This window comes from Kwoniella europaea, chromosome 2 (genome assembly GCF_036810445.1).
Source record: "Kwoniella europaea PYCC6329 chromosome 2, complete sequence".
In the NCBI taxonomy this organism is placed as follows: Eukaryota; Fungi; Basidiomycota; class Tremellomycetes; order Tremellales; family Cryptococcaceae; genus Kwoniella; species Kwoniella europaea.
This window is the reverse complement of record NC_089488.1, coordinates 475,262-488,207: the sequence shown is the minus strand read 5'-3', so window position 1 is coordinate 488,207 and position 12,946 is coordinate 475,262. Positions and strand designations below refer to the sequence as shown.

Below are 12,946 nucleotides of genomic sequence, written 5' to 3'. Positions count from 1 at the left end.
TGGTGGAGGTAACATCACCCTCTCATAGAGCATCGTATATACAATTTATATGTATGCGATAAAAATACATGCAGGTCCATCATCACACAAGACTCATGCAGTATCTATCACCCTGCTCATGGCAGCCTGGCTCAGCGTCATATCCAATCCACCTTTCAACTTCATCAATTCTTTCTGGAAGTTCAGCTCCCTCTCTATACGGGTTTGTAGTCTCAGTAACATCTCATCCAGGATGGGTGATTGGCCGAGTATGGGCGTGTAGAGGTCTATAGGAAAGGATGCAGGTGATAGGATCAGGTATTGTATCGATACAATGACAGATGATATCTGGATTATCAAATTCAAGACTTACCTATTATCACTCCTACCACTTCCGAAGCCATCTCACCAAACCTCGGATCGGTAACGTACCGCAACAAGAACGATAATATAGGTTCTAACGATACATCATCCCTTCCACTGAGAGCGACTCGTAGGGCATCACGATGGATGAGTTCCTGTATCAGTGCGAAAGTAGTAGTTGGTTTGACGGTCTGACCCATGAGAAAGGGATATTATATTAGCATTGAATACTCCTCTAAAGACAACTTCTCACTACTCACCTTTTTCGTTCCAGCATCCAATGCAGCTTGATATTTGAATCCCTTCAAATACCTATCAAACTCTTTCAGTTTCCGCTTCCGTCTGGTCTCAACTCTATATTCATCCACATCACCTTTCGCAGGTGGTAATTCCGATTTCTTAGCTTTCAAGTAACCTTTGCCAAAGATCTGTTCCATATCTGCAAAGTACTCGTATGATCCACCTACGATCGATAAATTCCTCGATGTGGTGTCTTCGGTTATCTCGGATGCTTTGGGGTCACGTCGACGCACTGAGAGGGTACCATCTGTCAAACCTGCTGCTATGTGAGTATCGTCGGGCTACGCAATATGACACAAAGCAATATCAGCATGGTTTACCTGTTCACTTGAAGTCGGACTCGAATATTCACCGAAACAGCCAGACTCAAGACTGGCGCAGGGTACCTCATCGTATGAACGACCTTCCAATCCTCCGTATCATAAACTTTGACCATTGTATCCAAACTTCCAGTCAAAACCCTCTTCTTCTCTCCGTCAAATGATAAACATGTAATCGTTTTCTGATGGTTCGATAACGCTCTGATACATTTATTATTGCTTGCCATTGATAAATCCCATAATCTCAATATGGGTCCACCGACAGATACGCCTATCCCTCCAGAGGGAAACATCAATACGTCTTCTACGGGACTTCCACCGTGTCTCATGGTAATTACATTACTGCTCTCTTCGGGTAATCTACAATCGTGTAATCGTATGGTCGAATCGTACGAACCAGACAGCATCAAAGACGGGTTGGTAGGGTGGAATATAGCCGATCGGACATAATCCGTATGAGAGTCGAAGGTGTTCAGACATGTTTGCGTGGATAGATCCCATAGTTTTACGGTGGTGTCGTCTGAGGCGGAGATGATCTGTGGGAGGTGAGGTGAGAAATGGGTGACTCGGACTGGTCTGTAAGATCATCAAGTTAATTTAGCAAGCTATCAAAAAATGAAGTCTAGAGGTTCAATGGTCCACTCACTGGTTATGCCCTTTCATCGTCCTCAACACTGCTCTTGAATTCACATCAAACACCTGAATCTGACCTTCATCATCACCGGCGACCAACAGTTTCCCATCTTTCCTGAATTCACCTGATCTGGCTGTATCCTTGAATCTCGATATGGTCTTGACAACTTTACCAGTCCTAGGTGCGTATATCAACACCCTCGTCGAGGATGTGATGGCATATCGGTGTGGTTTGGCAGGGTTGAAGTGTATATGGGTGATTGAAGAGGGATGTTTGATGAAGAGGGGATGACGGAAGGAGTGGAAATGTCTTGAGTGTGGGTTAACGGATGATATCTGACGAGGGGCGGAGGGCAGGGATGGCAAAGGGAGGAAGTCCATGGTGGGTGTCAGGGAGGGAGGGAGAAGGATGAGCGGGGTTGTTCGATTGACCTCTGCTCTATCAGAAGTTGAGGTTTCCTTCGATGTTCTCGGCTATGGTATCGCTACGCCGTTCTGTCGCTGCTCGTGTTACTTGTATACTATATGATGGGTCTGCTTGCTACGTCAATCACCTTTAGAACACCATCAATAAACTTCTCTTGATCAGCCTCACCTCCACTTGCAATAATCCAGAAATATTGCTCAAGCACAAAATACCAATAAATACAGTGCAGAAATAATCACAGACCTGTTCTGACACGTGGTCAGCTCAGATCCGAGTCGATGGGATGTGTGTGTGTTTTGATCCCGAAGATTGAGGATTCGTCTTATGCATGTTCGGGTGTTTTTTTAGGGTGAAATACGAATTATTTTGAGAGAGGAGCAAGCATCATCCACTCTGTCGTGATCCTTGTAATTTCCGAATTTCAACGATCAACAATATCGACTCAACTAACCTCTTACTCGTCAGTCATCACCTTCCGAGTATAAAACATCATTACTCATCCATCCCCTCTCTGCTCCTATCGATCTACCCAACAAGCACTGAAACACGCTGTAGACCAGCTTAACATCGATACTCCTCTCCCCACCTTACACCTCAACTCAGCCCTTTCCTCCACTTTCACCATCACACCATGTCCTCCTCGGTACCTGTTCCAGGTCGAAGAACCTCTGTGTCAGCTTCTGATCCTCCTAACTTGTGAGTAGTAAGATCAATCACGCCTTCTCGGGTACCACGGCGGTACAAGGTCTGCGATGGTGATGGTGATGGTAGTCAACGTGCATGGTTTTTAACTTTTCTAACACTCAGATATCCTTTGATCTGTGGGGTTGAGGGGTTGTCCTGTCTTATATATACTCGTCATACCATCTCACTTCATCCCACTCTTCATTGTTACTACACCTTCTTTCGATCCACTCAACATGCTGACACCCTCTTCACACCCTCGCAGCATTCCAATCCCAACCAACACCCGAGGTATCCCCGCAACCTCATTTGGCGCTCAATCTCCTCCAGCTTCCACCGCAGCTGCAGGCCTGAGCGGATCATTCTCCACCTCCCCATCCATGTCCAGCCATGTGAGAGCAGGATCAGGTTCAGTCGGATCGGTCTTCCACGGTATGGCCAGACAGTTGACAGCTTTCTTACCTGTCACTTATCCCCTCGAGGAAGAACCCGAAAAGAGACAAGGTAAAACCAAGGTATTGCTGTTGGAGAACATCAATCTGGATGCGGCCCAGTTCCTGAAAGATCAAGGATTCGAGGTGAGTCTCCATTCCTTGGCTGCTAATGTATATCTTTCGTGTTACAATCCGACTGACCACTAAGTACGTCACAGGTTGACCACGTAACCAAAGCCTGGTCGGAAGAAGAACTCATCTCGAAATTATCCCACTACCAAGCTATCGGTATCAGATCCAAGACCAAGATCACTCAAAAGGTCATCGATGCTAATCCACAGGTATGTGGGGCTCTGATCAACTAACTAACAAGTCCATGAACTCGTGCCTTCAGTAGATATAGCTGATCATCTGAATTCACATTTCAGCTTCTTGTCATCGGTTGTTTCTGTATCGGTACCAACCAAGTCGACCTCGAACACGCCGCTCGACGGGGTATCGCAGTCTTCAACTCTCCTTATGCTAACTCCCGATCTGTCGCCGAATTAGTGATTTCCGAAATCATCGCTTTGTCCAGACAAATCGTTGATAGGACTCACGAGATGCGAGCAGGTATCTGGAACAAGATCTCCAAGAACTGTTGGGAGATTCGAGGAAAGACATTGGGTATAGTTGGATATGGACATATCGGATCTCAGTTATCCGTCTTGGCCGAATCATTCGGTATGCAAGTCATCTACTACGATGTTATCCCCATCATGCCATTGGGTACAGCAAGACAAGTGGATTCATTAGATGATTTGTTGTCCAAAGCGGATTTCGTCACTCTTCATGTTCCTGAAATTCCCGATACGATCAATATGATTGGTGAAGCTCAATTCAACCAGATGAAAACCGGTTCATTCTTCATCAACAACGCTCGAGGAAAAGTCGTCGACCTACCTGCCTTAGCTCAAGCACTAGAATCCAAACATCTTGCCGGAGCTGCTGTTGACGTGTTCCCCAAAGAACCTGGATCCAATGGACCTGGATTTAACGAAACTTTAGGAGATTTCATCCCTAGATTGAGGAACTGTGCGAACTTGATTATGACACCTCATATTGGAGGATCGACCGAGGAAGCTCAACGTGCGATTGGATCAGAAGTATCCAATGCCCTATATAGGTATTTGACCTATGGTACAAGTTTGGGATCTGTCAATTTCCCCGAAGTGGACTTGAGGGCAATCACAACGAATGACGAGAGACATATTCGAGTCTGTCATGTGCACAGGAACGAACCTGGTGTGTTGAAGCAGATCAACAATATCTTGGCCGATCACAACATCGAAAAGCAATTCTCGGATTCCAAAGGTGATATCGCGTACCTGATGGCGGATATTTCGGGTGTGGGTCAAGAGGAAGTTGAAGGTATTTATAATGGTATTAAGAATACTAGAGCGAATATCTTGACTAGGTTGCTTTGTGAGTGAACAGGAACCTCTTAGATCCAAGTGCATATGCTTAAACTCATAAGAGGTGTGTTGCTGATTCACCCAATGTCTAACTCTCATATAGATTAAGTGAATGCGATGCATAGTCGCTGTAAACGAGAAGGGGAAATAGAATATAATGGCGAGAGAGAAGACATCAGAAGAAAAGAAAAGTCAAGGACGAGTTGTGAACCGTTGAATTTCAATTTTTGTCACATGGTGTAGCTCATCCTTCTACCACATAAAATTCCACACATATTAGATACTACATATCATATTTACTGCTCTTACTGGATATGATCAGTTCATCCTGATGCATTTGCTATTTACTGCTTGACATATGACTGTGCATGTTTCCTTCTCTTGGCGGACCTCCAGAGAGAATCATGGGCAAGCTCTTGTTTGGTATGATTGTATACGGAAAATGTTGCAAGTGTATTGACGAGTGATCGTGCAAATGGCAGAGATCACAATCACAATTTGTTTCATGAATCCCATTCATATGTATATGTACAATGCAATGTATATGGTGTATCAAATGTTGTACAATCGCTTGATATATCTATTTATGCAAGATGTCATATCTCCTTGCCTAGCGCAGCACATCATAGACCTTTGGAAGTACCGGATCTTCCAACCTTTCATACAGGGATATAGAGCTCTCCGATAGAGAATACATATATATATATATATAGCTCATCGTTCAACTACCTTCCCGGTCCAGCCGCCATACTTCCCTGACCCGCACCATTCGCATATTCTTCATTCCCTTCCAAGAAATCCTCATCATCTTCTCCATATACATCAACTTCTTCACCCAGGTCATCCAATAACTTATCATCGTTATGTAACGGTTGGGCATTCCCATCATATCCTCCAGAGGCATTACCCGTCAATGGGAAGTTTTTCTCTTCCGGTTGGGATTGGGATCGTATCAACCTATTTATATATTCTTCTTTATCTATCCCTTCCATTCCTTCCAATTCCTCGTCCTCGTCCTCATCTTGGTCATAGTCATCGTCGTCATCTTCCGAATCGGAAGAAGAAGGTTTATAAGACATAAAAGCATTTATACGTGCCAATCTATTCGCCCTGGTGATCTCATCTTCACCACTTACTGGACCATTGTCATACAAGTTCGATGGATGGGATACTTTCGGTCGCGCCGAACGAGGTTTAGGAGAAGAAGATCTAGTTGGATTGAGGGATAGGTGAGAGAGGGATAGGGCAGTCGCGTTTTGATAATCCCTTTGACCGAGATGGAGAGTTTGGTCGATGGGTCTGAATGGAACAGATTGGAATGGGTGTTAGCTTTGCACAAATCATATTTGGGTTATGATCTCCTTCTTTCTTGGTTTCCTTTCCTTCAATGACTCTTCCAGATCTCTCATCTGCGCTTCACTCATAATCAATAGGACATCAAACACTCACAAGATCAACCCGTTCTTTGCCAAATTACTTTCCCCCTCCCTTATCCTATTCAACACCCTAGCTTTGCCACTCCTCCCATTCCCTCCTCCTCCCAAACCCAGCGTAGGTGACTTTGTGGGTGATCCATTATATATCTGCTGTTGTTGGGTATCTTGATCCGCTAGGTGCATACCACCCAACATCAATTCCTGTTCCCTAGCTAACAACGCTTCTCTAGCTAGCAAAAGTTTATCCTTCACGGGATCACTACTTGGTCCAGCTGCTCCTACTTGTGGAGGTGCGAATAGTGGGGAAGAAAGTAATGCGTTATTCCTATTCAGACGGTCTCGAACTTCAGCCAAGGTGAGATAGGATATATCATCGGCGCCTGTCGGAGAGGAAAGGGAGGTACGTGATGATCGACGCGGAGGCATAGTGGGTATGTCGGGTAGCTCGGTCGGGGTGATGTATTCGTCAGATGGAATATGGTGAGTTTGTAGTGGGATGAAAGTGTTTAGTGCTTTCAAGTAACTTAGTTGGATACAGGAAGTATATTTAACAATAAGACAGACAGTCCATCCATCAACGGTTAGCTTAGCTTCCATGTGACGAAGCTACACTACTTGTAAGGCACCCTTCATAAGATTTGTGGCAGTTTGAGTTTGGCACATTTCCCTCATGACACTGAACTCATGCTGTACTGTGCTGGATAAATGCATGAAACATATATTGACACTAGATTAAGACGATCGATTATTAACCGAGATGAACAAGGAAGCTATATATATAGAGCATTAACTCAAGACCGAGGTCTAAGGCCGAATTCATCCCTTCTAGTCATACTCTCCATCGCCTGAGTTCCTGCTTCTTCGGGTTCTGTTGACTTCGAGCTGCTGGCCAGATACTCCTCTTTTGCCTGTTCCTTCTCCTCAAGGGAGCTGTATACCCTCCTAGCTCTTGTGGACTTGACTCCTTGGATGAAATCTTCGATCAGAGTCATATCGCCTTTGTATGATCGTTGATAATCTCTGTCGGCCAGGGAACATTTCGATCTGCCATCATGGCATTCACCACATTTCCCATAACAAACACTACCATCCATCCTTGTGCTCACGTAATTTGTGCACTTTGCATGAGATTTGGAACAGCTGTTACATGATGCAGGCCCTGGGCCTGCAGCCTCATCTCTGGATGGTCGAGCGGGTGGTGCCATTTCCATTGAAACTTTATCTGAAGTAACCGTATCGGTAGACGGTCCAAAGGGCGTCGAGAATTCTGGTAAACTATCAGGATGTGGACGTTTCCTACCAGTCTCAGCCGGGGTGTCCCCCGAAGTTTGTTCTTGTTCTGTGCTACTTGTAAGGTCCTGTTGTAGGATCTCTAGCGCTCTGAGACTTTCTTTACACATCCAACGAACCTCCGCTCTAGAAGAGATCTCCGGCTTGTCTCTCTCCATCTCGATTCTCGATCTGATTATACCAATTGTCTCGATATCCAATCCCGAATCAAGACGATCTCTAGCCAGGAGGATAGGCCCCCTTTCCAGAGGGCTGTTGATATGATAATCCCCGAAAGCCGTCAGGGTCCTATAAAGCGTATTGATAGCTGATTGCTTAGGTGAGACTGGGGTGGACCATTCACCGGAACCAAGACCAAGTCGTTGCCTCTTGAAGGTTGAGGAGGCTGAAATACTACTAAACGCTGAAGGTGAACGTGTATGCCCAAAATCCTGGTATGGATACAAGCTTAGGCCCTCTCCCATTCCTATACCGATGGAAGCAGGCGAAGTCAGGTAAGTCATCTCGGCCTCGAGAGCTGTCATGTCAGGCGTCAGAACCGGTGTCGAATTGCCATAATCCCCTAGAGGTCCCATGGTAGATGATTCCTGTAAGGTATTATCGGGCTGATATATAGTAAAATCGAAGTCGGCACTCGGAAAGCTCTCAGTCCCACCCCTGTGGAGGCTAAGGCCGGAAATGTGATCTTGAGGTTCTTGTCGGTCTGGCTGCGGTACGTGATGTAGTTGCGAGGGGGTGACTACCAAGGGCAAAGTCGCGTTGTCTGCTTGACTCGCCTGCTAACGTCAAGATGTATCAGGGCGCATATTCGACGCGTGAATATCAAACTGTGCATATGACCCCAGAGGGATATGTATTTCATAACTCACAGTGCTTGATGGAAGAATTTGACTTTGATGGGACATGGTGTATGGTGGAGCAGTTGGTTTCATCGATGGCTGGAGGGAGACGATGCAATCAAGGATGATGAACAGTCGAAACTGTTTGAAAGTTCGATATGATTCCCGTATTTAGTCTTGTATGAGCCGTATATAATGATGAAGGTCATGCGAGCTGACAATATCCGATATCTGTCTGTGATCCAAATTTGGTGCTTTGTCAAAGGAACAGTAGATAAGGGAGCTCAGCAGGGGACATGAGATGTGACGCGTTCGGGCTCTACTGCCCTTGACCCCTTCCTTCAATCGAACTCCTGGAAATGTGCTTCAAAACGCTGGGGATTTGGTGTTGATGAACAAAATCGCATCGGGTTGCGCTGGGAATTAGAATAAAGGATGCATAGTTTCTGTCTTATACCATCTGATTCTGCCATCCGTGAGCCTTACTTTCAACACATTGTCGTCTACAACGCGGTGGAGTTATCAGTAGATCACCCCTGCCTACTTGAGATTCCTTAAGATATTACCCATAGCTTCCCATACTGGGCGGTTATCAGGTTCAACCTTTTGGGGTCTGTCAGGCTCTTCTGGATTTGCTTCAGGGACCGCAGCAGGCGTATTGCTTGCTATAATGGGTCATGTGTTGACGATCCGGTCAAAATAGCTGGCTTTCTCTCCAAATTATAGAGCAAGTTCTGCATAGTCGTCCATTGGGGTCTATCGGTGCAGTCGCTGGCGTTGGCTTCTGAAGGACTAGTTGCCTGAGCAGTCAAAGTACCTGGCTCGTCTTCTTCCAAGCGGTAAAGGATGTTCTGCATTCTATCCCACTCCGGTGTCTGGTGGATCTCGGCTGCAATGTCTGTGACGCCTCCCGACGAGTCACCACCGGGAATACCAAATTCTTCTAGGAGTTCCCCCTGAGGAGCGCTGAGCAACACCCCAGAGTTTTGGTCTAGAAAATCCCAAAATTTGTGGTGTAGATCGGGCAGCGGATCCTGGTCCCCACAATTTGATTCCGGTCAGTTGATATCTCTCAAGATCTGCAATAGATCTTTGATTGAATTCGCACTTCGAGAGGGTACTGTCTCTGCAAATAGAGCAACTACTAGAAACGATTTGTTCCCTTTTTCTTCGTTGGGAGACAATGCATTTGAGACCCTTAGGTTCACAGCAAGAGCATCTCAGTGGGCATTCAGCTATCTTCCCTCCGCGGAGACCTTCTTGCCATCTCAAAGACCCCTGGTTTGAAATCGATGCAGTGGCAGTGATCGCACGGTGAGCATAAGAAGCAGTTGGTTTCCAGTCCTTCTCTCCGGTGAGGTTATAGTTTTCTAACCATTCCCTCGACCTGGGAGTCATAATGCACCCGCTATGACGTTTACGACAACCAGCGCATCCCACAGATATTTTACCCTTCTTGGTGTTCCGTAATTTCACTACGCATGATTGTTCTGTACCTGATTGAGAGCATCGTTGACATTTTCGAGTCATGATTGTCATCTCATGGTACCCGGGGTCCGGACACCTCTGCCAGGTCAAGGATGATCGATGTTTAGGGCTTGTAGATTGCTCACGAGGCAAGAGCGTTCGACAGGAGGAAGCTTCTTCAGACGAGTTGGGCTCCATTTTTGGGGTTGTTTGCGTTCTAGGTATGAGAGTCTATGACTTTGTTCAAAATTTCAACAGAAAATACCAATGAGATGATACTTGTGAGGCGTTGAATGGGTGATGGGACAGTATATGCTTATATCGAGTGAAATAGTCGGAAGAGCGGAACGAAGGTGGTCATCGAGCATCTTCCCAACTTTGGTAAAAAGGAGTGCCACCTTTGTTTTCTTTGCGGATTTTGGCAGCTGTTTCACCACCGATAGTAAAGATGTAGCTAAATTACCTGTCTGATTTCATTCGCAGCTCTCGAACTAGGGCTCTGGCAAGACGTAGGACGAAGATAGCGCCTGAACCCGGCAATGCCGCAACAGAAGAGATTAGTAGTTATGGGTAGGCACGTGTGAGTGCCACGTGGTTTACTTACCTAGCAAATCGCAAACATCCTTTGACCAGTTGTCACCAACGATTGTCATCGATCCTCGTAGCCGCATCCCATCAATTCAGTGTTGCTTCACCTCAACAATAGACGTTCATATGTCTATTCACCTCTCAACTCGCACAAACGAGCTTTTTGCCAAGACAATATCTATTGCCATGCACCCCGGGCGAAAATCTGTCCGCGGGGGAGAATGTCCTTAAGACACGTCACTGGGCCCTAACCTCGCTTAGCTGGAAAAAAAATGCTCGCGTGTATTACATTACATGTTCTACCAGGCTGAACCATCATGTAGCAAACATATGTTTCAACCTAGCTAGTGAAAATTTGACTTCCATCATCGTCGGCAGTGCCGTACGGAGACCCCGTTTTCGACTTCCTTTTTCTCTCTAACCTTTCCATCGTTGGTCAGATGCTTGTTATCTACTTTCTTGGACCGGACAGATCTCGCCGAGTCGATTTGCGTATTCCATTCACCTCGCAGGTCTCCTTATAACTCCTCTGGGTGGACCTCGACAATTTGATTTTCTTCCCTTTTCCCCACATTTCGCAATTGTGGACAAAAATTCAATCGTTTGAAACAACTGACTTAACGGATAATGTCGCATTCATCAACTATCGATATTGAATCATCAACAACTCAGTCATATGCTTTGAACGATCGTAAATCAGATAAAGTGAATCAAGAATACCCAGGTCAGACCGAGATCACCCATCCGGTGGATAGCGAAAACGGTCAGAGCGTACCTAAAGATGGTAAAATACACGATGCAGTGTGGGGTACCATAGATGAAGATGGACCAAATTATCGAAATCTCGGATGGTGAGTTGACTTACCACACAAGCGGAAGCTGATCAAATTAGGATCCGTGCATCAGTATTAGAACTCAAGACTCAAATCGGTTTGGGTGTCTTAGGTCTTGTAAGTTTGTATCGGCGAAACGGGGCGGACGGCGCTGACCGATCGTCAACTTAGCCTGCGGTACTTGATACCTTGGGCTTCGTCCCAGGTGTGATTGTCATCGTAGCTCTTGCTGTGATCATCACCTGTGAGTGGGATGCCATTATGCTACGAGAAACATCATATGCTGATTGAGTCTCTTTAGGGTCGGACTTGGTCGTTGGGTATTTCAAGCTCAGCCATCCCGAGGTATACACCGTCGCAGAGTAGGTCCAGCGATGCTTAGGTCATTGTAATGGTCGTCTGACTTCTCCTTGCAGTGCTGCCCACATAATGTTTGGCCCAATCGGCCGAGAGATCATCGGTTTCGCCTTTTGGGTACGTCGCCCATGATCACGAGTCGAAAAAGGTTTTCTTATATCTTTCTTGAATTTCAAACAGCTCGAAGTCGTGGCTATCGCTGGAGCATCTTTCTTGTCCATCTCCGTGGCTTTCAACACCATTACCGAACACGCGGCCTGTACCGTGGTCTGGGCTGTGATCGGCGCTGTCATCGTCGCAGTGTTCGCTTCGATCCAAACACTCGGTCGTATCTCATGGTTAGGCTGGGTCGGTCTTATCAGTATCCTCTCAGCAGTCATCACCCTGATGATCGCTGCTGGATTGACCGACCGACCAAGTTTGGCTCCCATTGATGGTGATTTTGAAATCATCACCCAAGTCGTTGCTCAACCCAGCTTCGTCGATGCTATCAATGCTGTATCCATCGTCGTATTCGCTTACGCCGGTACACCAAACTTCTTCAATATCGTCGGAGAGATGAGAGAACCCGCTCAGTACTCCAAGAGTGTGGTGGCCGCTCAGACTTTGATCACCATGATTTACCTTGTAAGTTGTTTTTGATTCGACGTCAGCCCATTTATGCTAAATGGACTGTGCTGGACAGATTGTGGGATGTGTGACTTACCATTTCGTCGGTCAATACATTGCTTCACCCGCTCTTGGAAGTGCTGGGTTCATCGTCAAAAAGGTCTGTTACGGTCTTGCTCTTCCAGGTTTGATCGTCGGCGGTCTGCTCTACGCCCACACTGCAGCCAAATATGGTAAGCCACTGTGCCATCTGTAAAGAATTAGAGCTACGCTGACTTCCGTCGCAGTCTTTGTTCGAGTTCTTAGAAATTCCCGACACTTGTCCAAAAACACCCCTGTTCATTATATGGTCTGGTAGTGAGTATCATCATCATATTATCCCATCAAGAATAGCCGAAAGCTGACCGCGATCGCTAGCGGATGTGTCGGTTTTACCTGTGGTATTGGATTCATCATTGCCGAGGCTATTCCATTCTTTAATGATTTGCTCAGTTTGATTGGTGCTCTACTTGGTACCCTTATCTGCATGTGAGTGTGCTGGACTTCCTCTACCTGTCTAGACGCAATGCTGATTTCGGAAAAAGTCAAATGGAAGCATACATGTGGATGTGGGACAATTGGAGAGCTACCAACAGAGGTACCCGAAAGTGGAACTTGATGATGGCCATGAATGCCGTCTTCTTCGTCCTCGGTTGTTTCTTGATGGTGGCCGGTACCTATGCCGCTGTCGTGGTCATCAACGACAACCTGAACAGTGGAGATGCAGGAAGGTAAGTAAGGCTCATACCGGTCTGGGATATCTGTGGCTGATCCATGCTTTTCAATAGCCCATTCAGTTGCGCAGACAACAGTGGTAACTAAGTAGTTAAGCCGCGAAAAAGCAGATTGGACAATGAGAAGAACACAAAAAGCCCTTGAAGTGCCAGGTAGCGG

At 46.1% G+C, this 12,946-nt stretch overlaps 6 protein-coding genes across 6 annotated transcripts; 2 read left to right on the top strand and 4 right to left on the bottom strand.

Moving 5' to 3' along the window:
* Positions 1–93: 93 nt before the first annotated feature.
* V865_006524 (uncharacterized protein) lies at positions 94–1,976 on the bottom strand (the record flags this gene model as incomplete). The annotated part of the gene is made up of 5 exons (XM_066230282.1): positions 94–266; positions 353–533; positions 603–923; positions 995–1,538; positions 1,609–1,976. The coding sequence occupies 5 exons, from the start codon at positions 1,974–1,976 to the stop codon at positions 94–96; spliced, it is 1,587 nt and encodes a 528-aa protein (XP_066086379.1).
* A 677-nt stretch (positions 1,977–2,653) lies between these two features.
* V865_006523 (phosphoglycerate dehydrogenase) lies at positions 2,654–4,612 on the top strand (the record flags this gene model as incomplete). Its single annotated transcript, XM_066230281.1, has 4 exons — positions 2,654–2,718; positions 2,972–3,284; positions 3,359–3,481; positions 3,569–4,612. The coding sequence occupies 4 exons, from the start codon at positions 2,654–2,656 to the stop codon at positions 4,610–4,612; spliced, it is 1,545 nt and encodes a 514-aa protein (XP_066086378.1).
* A 707-nt stretch (positions 4,613–5,319) lies between these two features.
* V865_006522 (uncharacterized protein) lies at positions 5,320–6,456 on the bottom strand (the record flags this gene model as incomplete). Its single annotated transcript, XM_066230280.1, has 2 exons — positions 5,320–5,893; positions 6,044–6,456. 2 exons carry the CDS (start codon positions 6,454–6,456, stop codon positions 5,320–5,322), a joined length of 987 nt encoding a protein of 328 aa, XP_066086377.1.
* Positions 6,457–6,821: 365 nt separating this feature from the next.
* Positions 6,822–8,225, bottom strand: V865_006521 (uncharacterized protein; the record flags this gene model as incomplete). The annotated part of the gene is made up of 2 exons (XM_066230279.1): positions 6,822–8,096; positions 8,190–8,225. 2 exons carry the CDS (start codon positions 8,223–8,225, stop codon positions 6,822–6,824), a joined length of 1,311 nt encoding a protein of 436 aa, XP_066086376.1.
* A 599-nt stretch (positions 8,226–8,824) lies between these two features.
* On the bottom strand, positions 8,825–9,824 carry V865_006520 (uncharacterized protein; the record flags this gene model as incomplete). The annotated part of the gene is made up of 3 exons (XM_066230278.1): positions 8,825–9,193; positions 9,281–9,356; positions 9,436–9,824. 3 exons carry the CDS (start codon positions 9,822–9,824, stop codon positions 8,825–8,827), a joined length of 834 nt encoding a protein of 277 aa, XP_066086375.1.
* Positions 9,825–10,841: 1,017 nt separating this feature from the next.
* V865_006519 (uncharacterized protein) lies at positions 10,842–12,874 on the top strand (the record flags this gene model as incomplete). Its single annotated transcript, XM_066230277.1, has 11 exons — positions 10,842–10,998; positions 11,121–11,164; positions 11,219–11,291; positions 11,349–11,409; positions 11,464–11,521; positions 11,585–12,031; positions 12,090–12,246; positions 12,301–12,370; positions 12,431–12,541; positions 12,598–12,783; positions 12,841–12,874. The coding sequence occupies 11 exons, from the start codon at positions 10,842–10,844 to the stop codon at positions 12,872–12,874; spliced, it is 1,398 nt and encodes a 465-aa protein (XP_066086374.1).
* Positions 12,875–12,946: the final 72 nt, after the last annotated feature.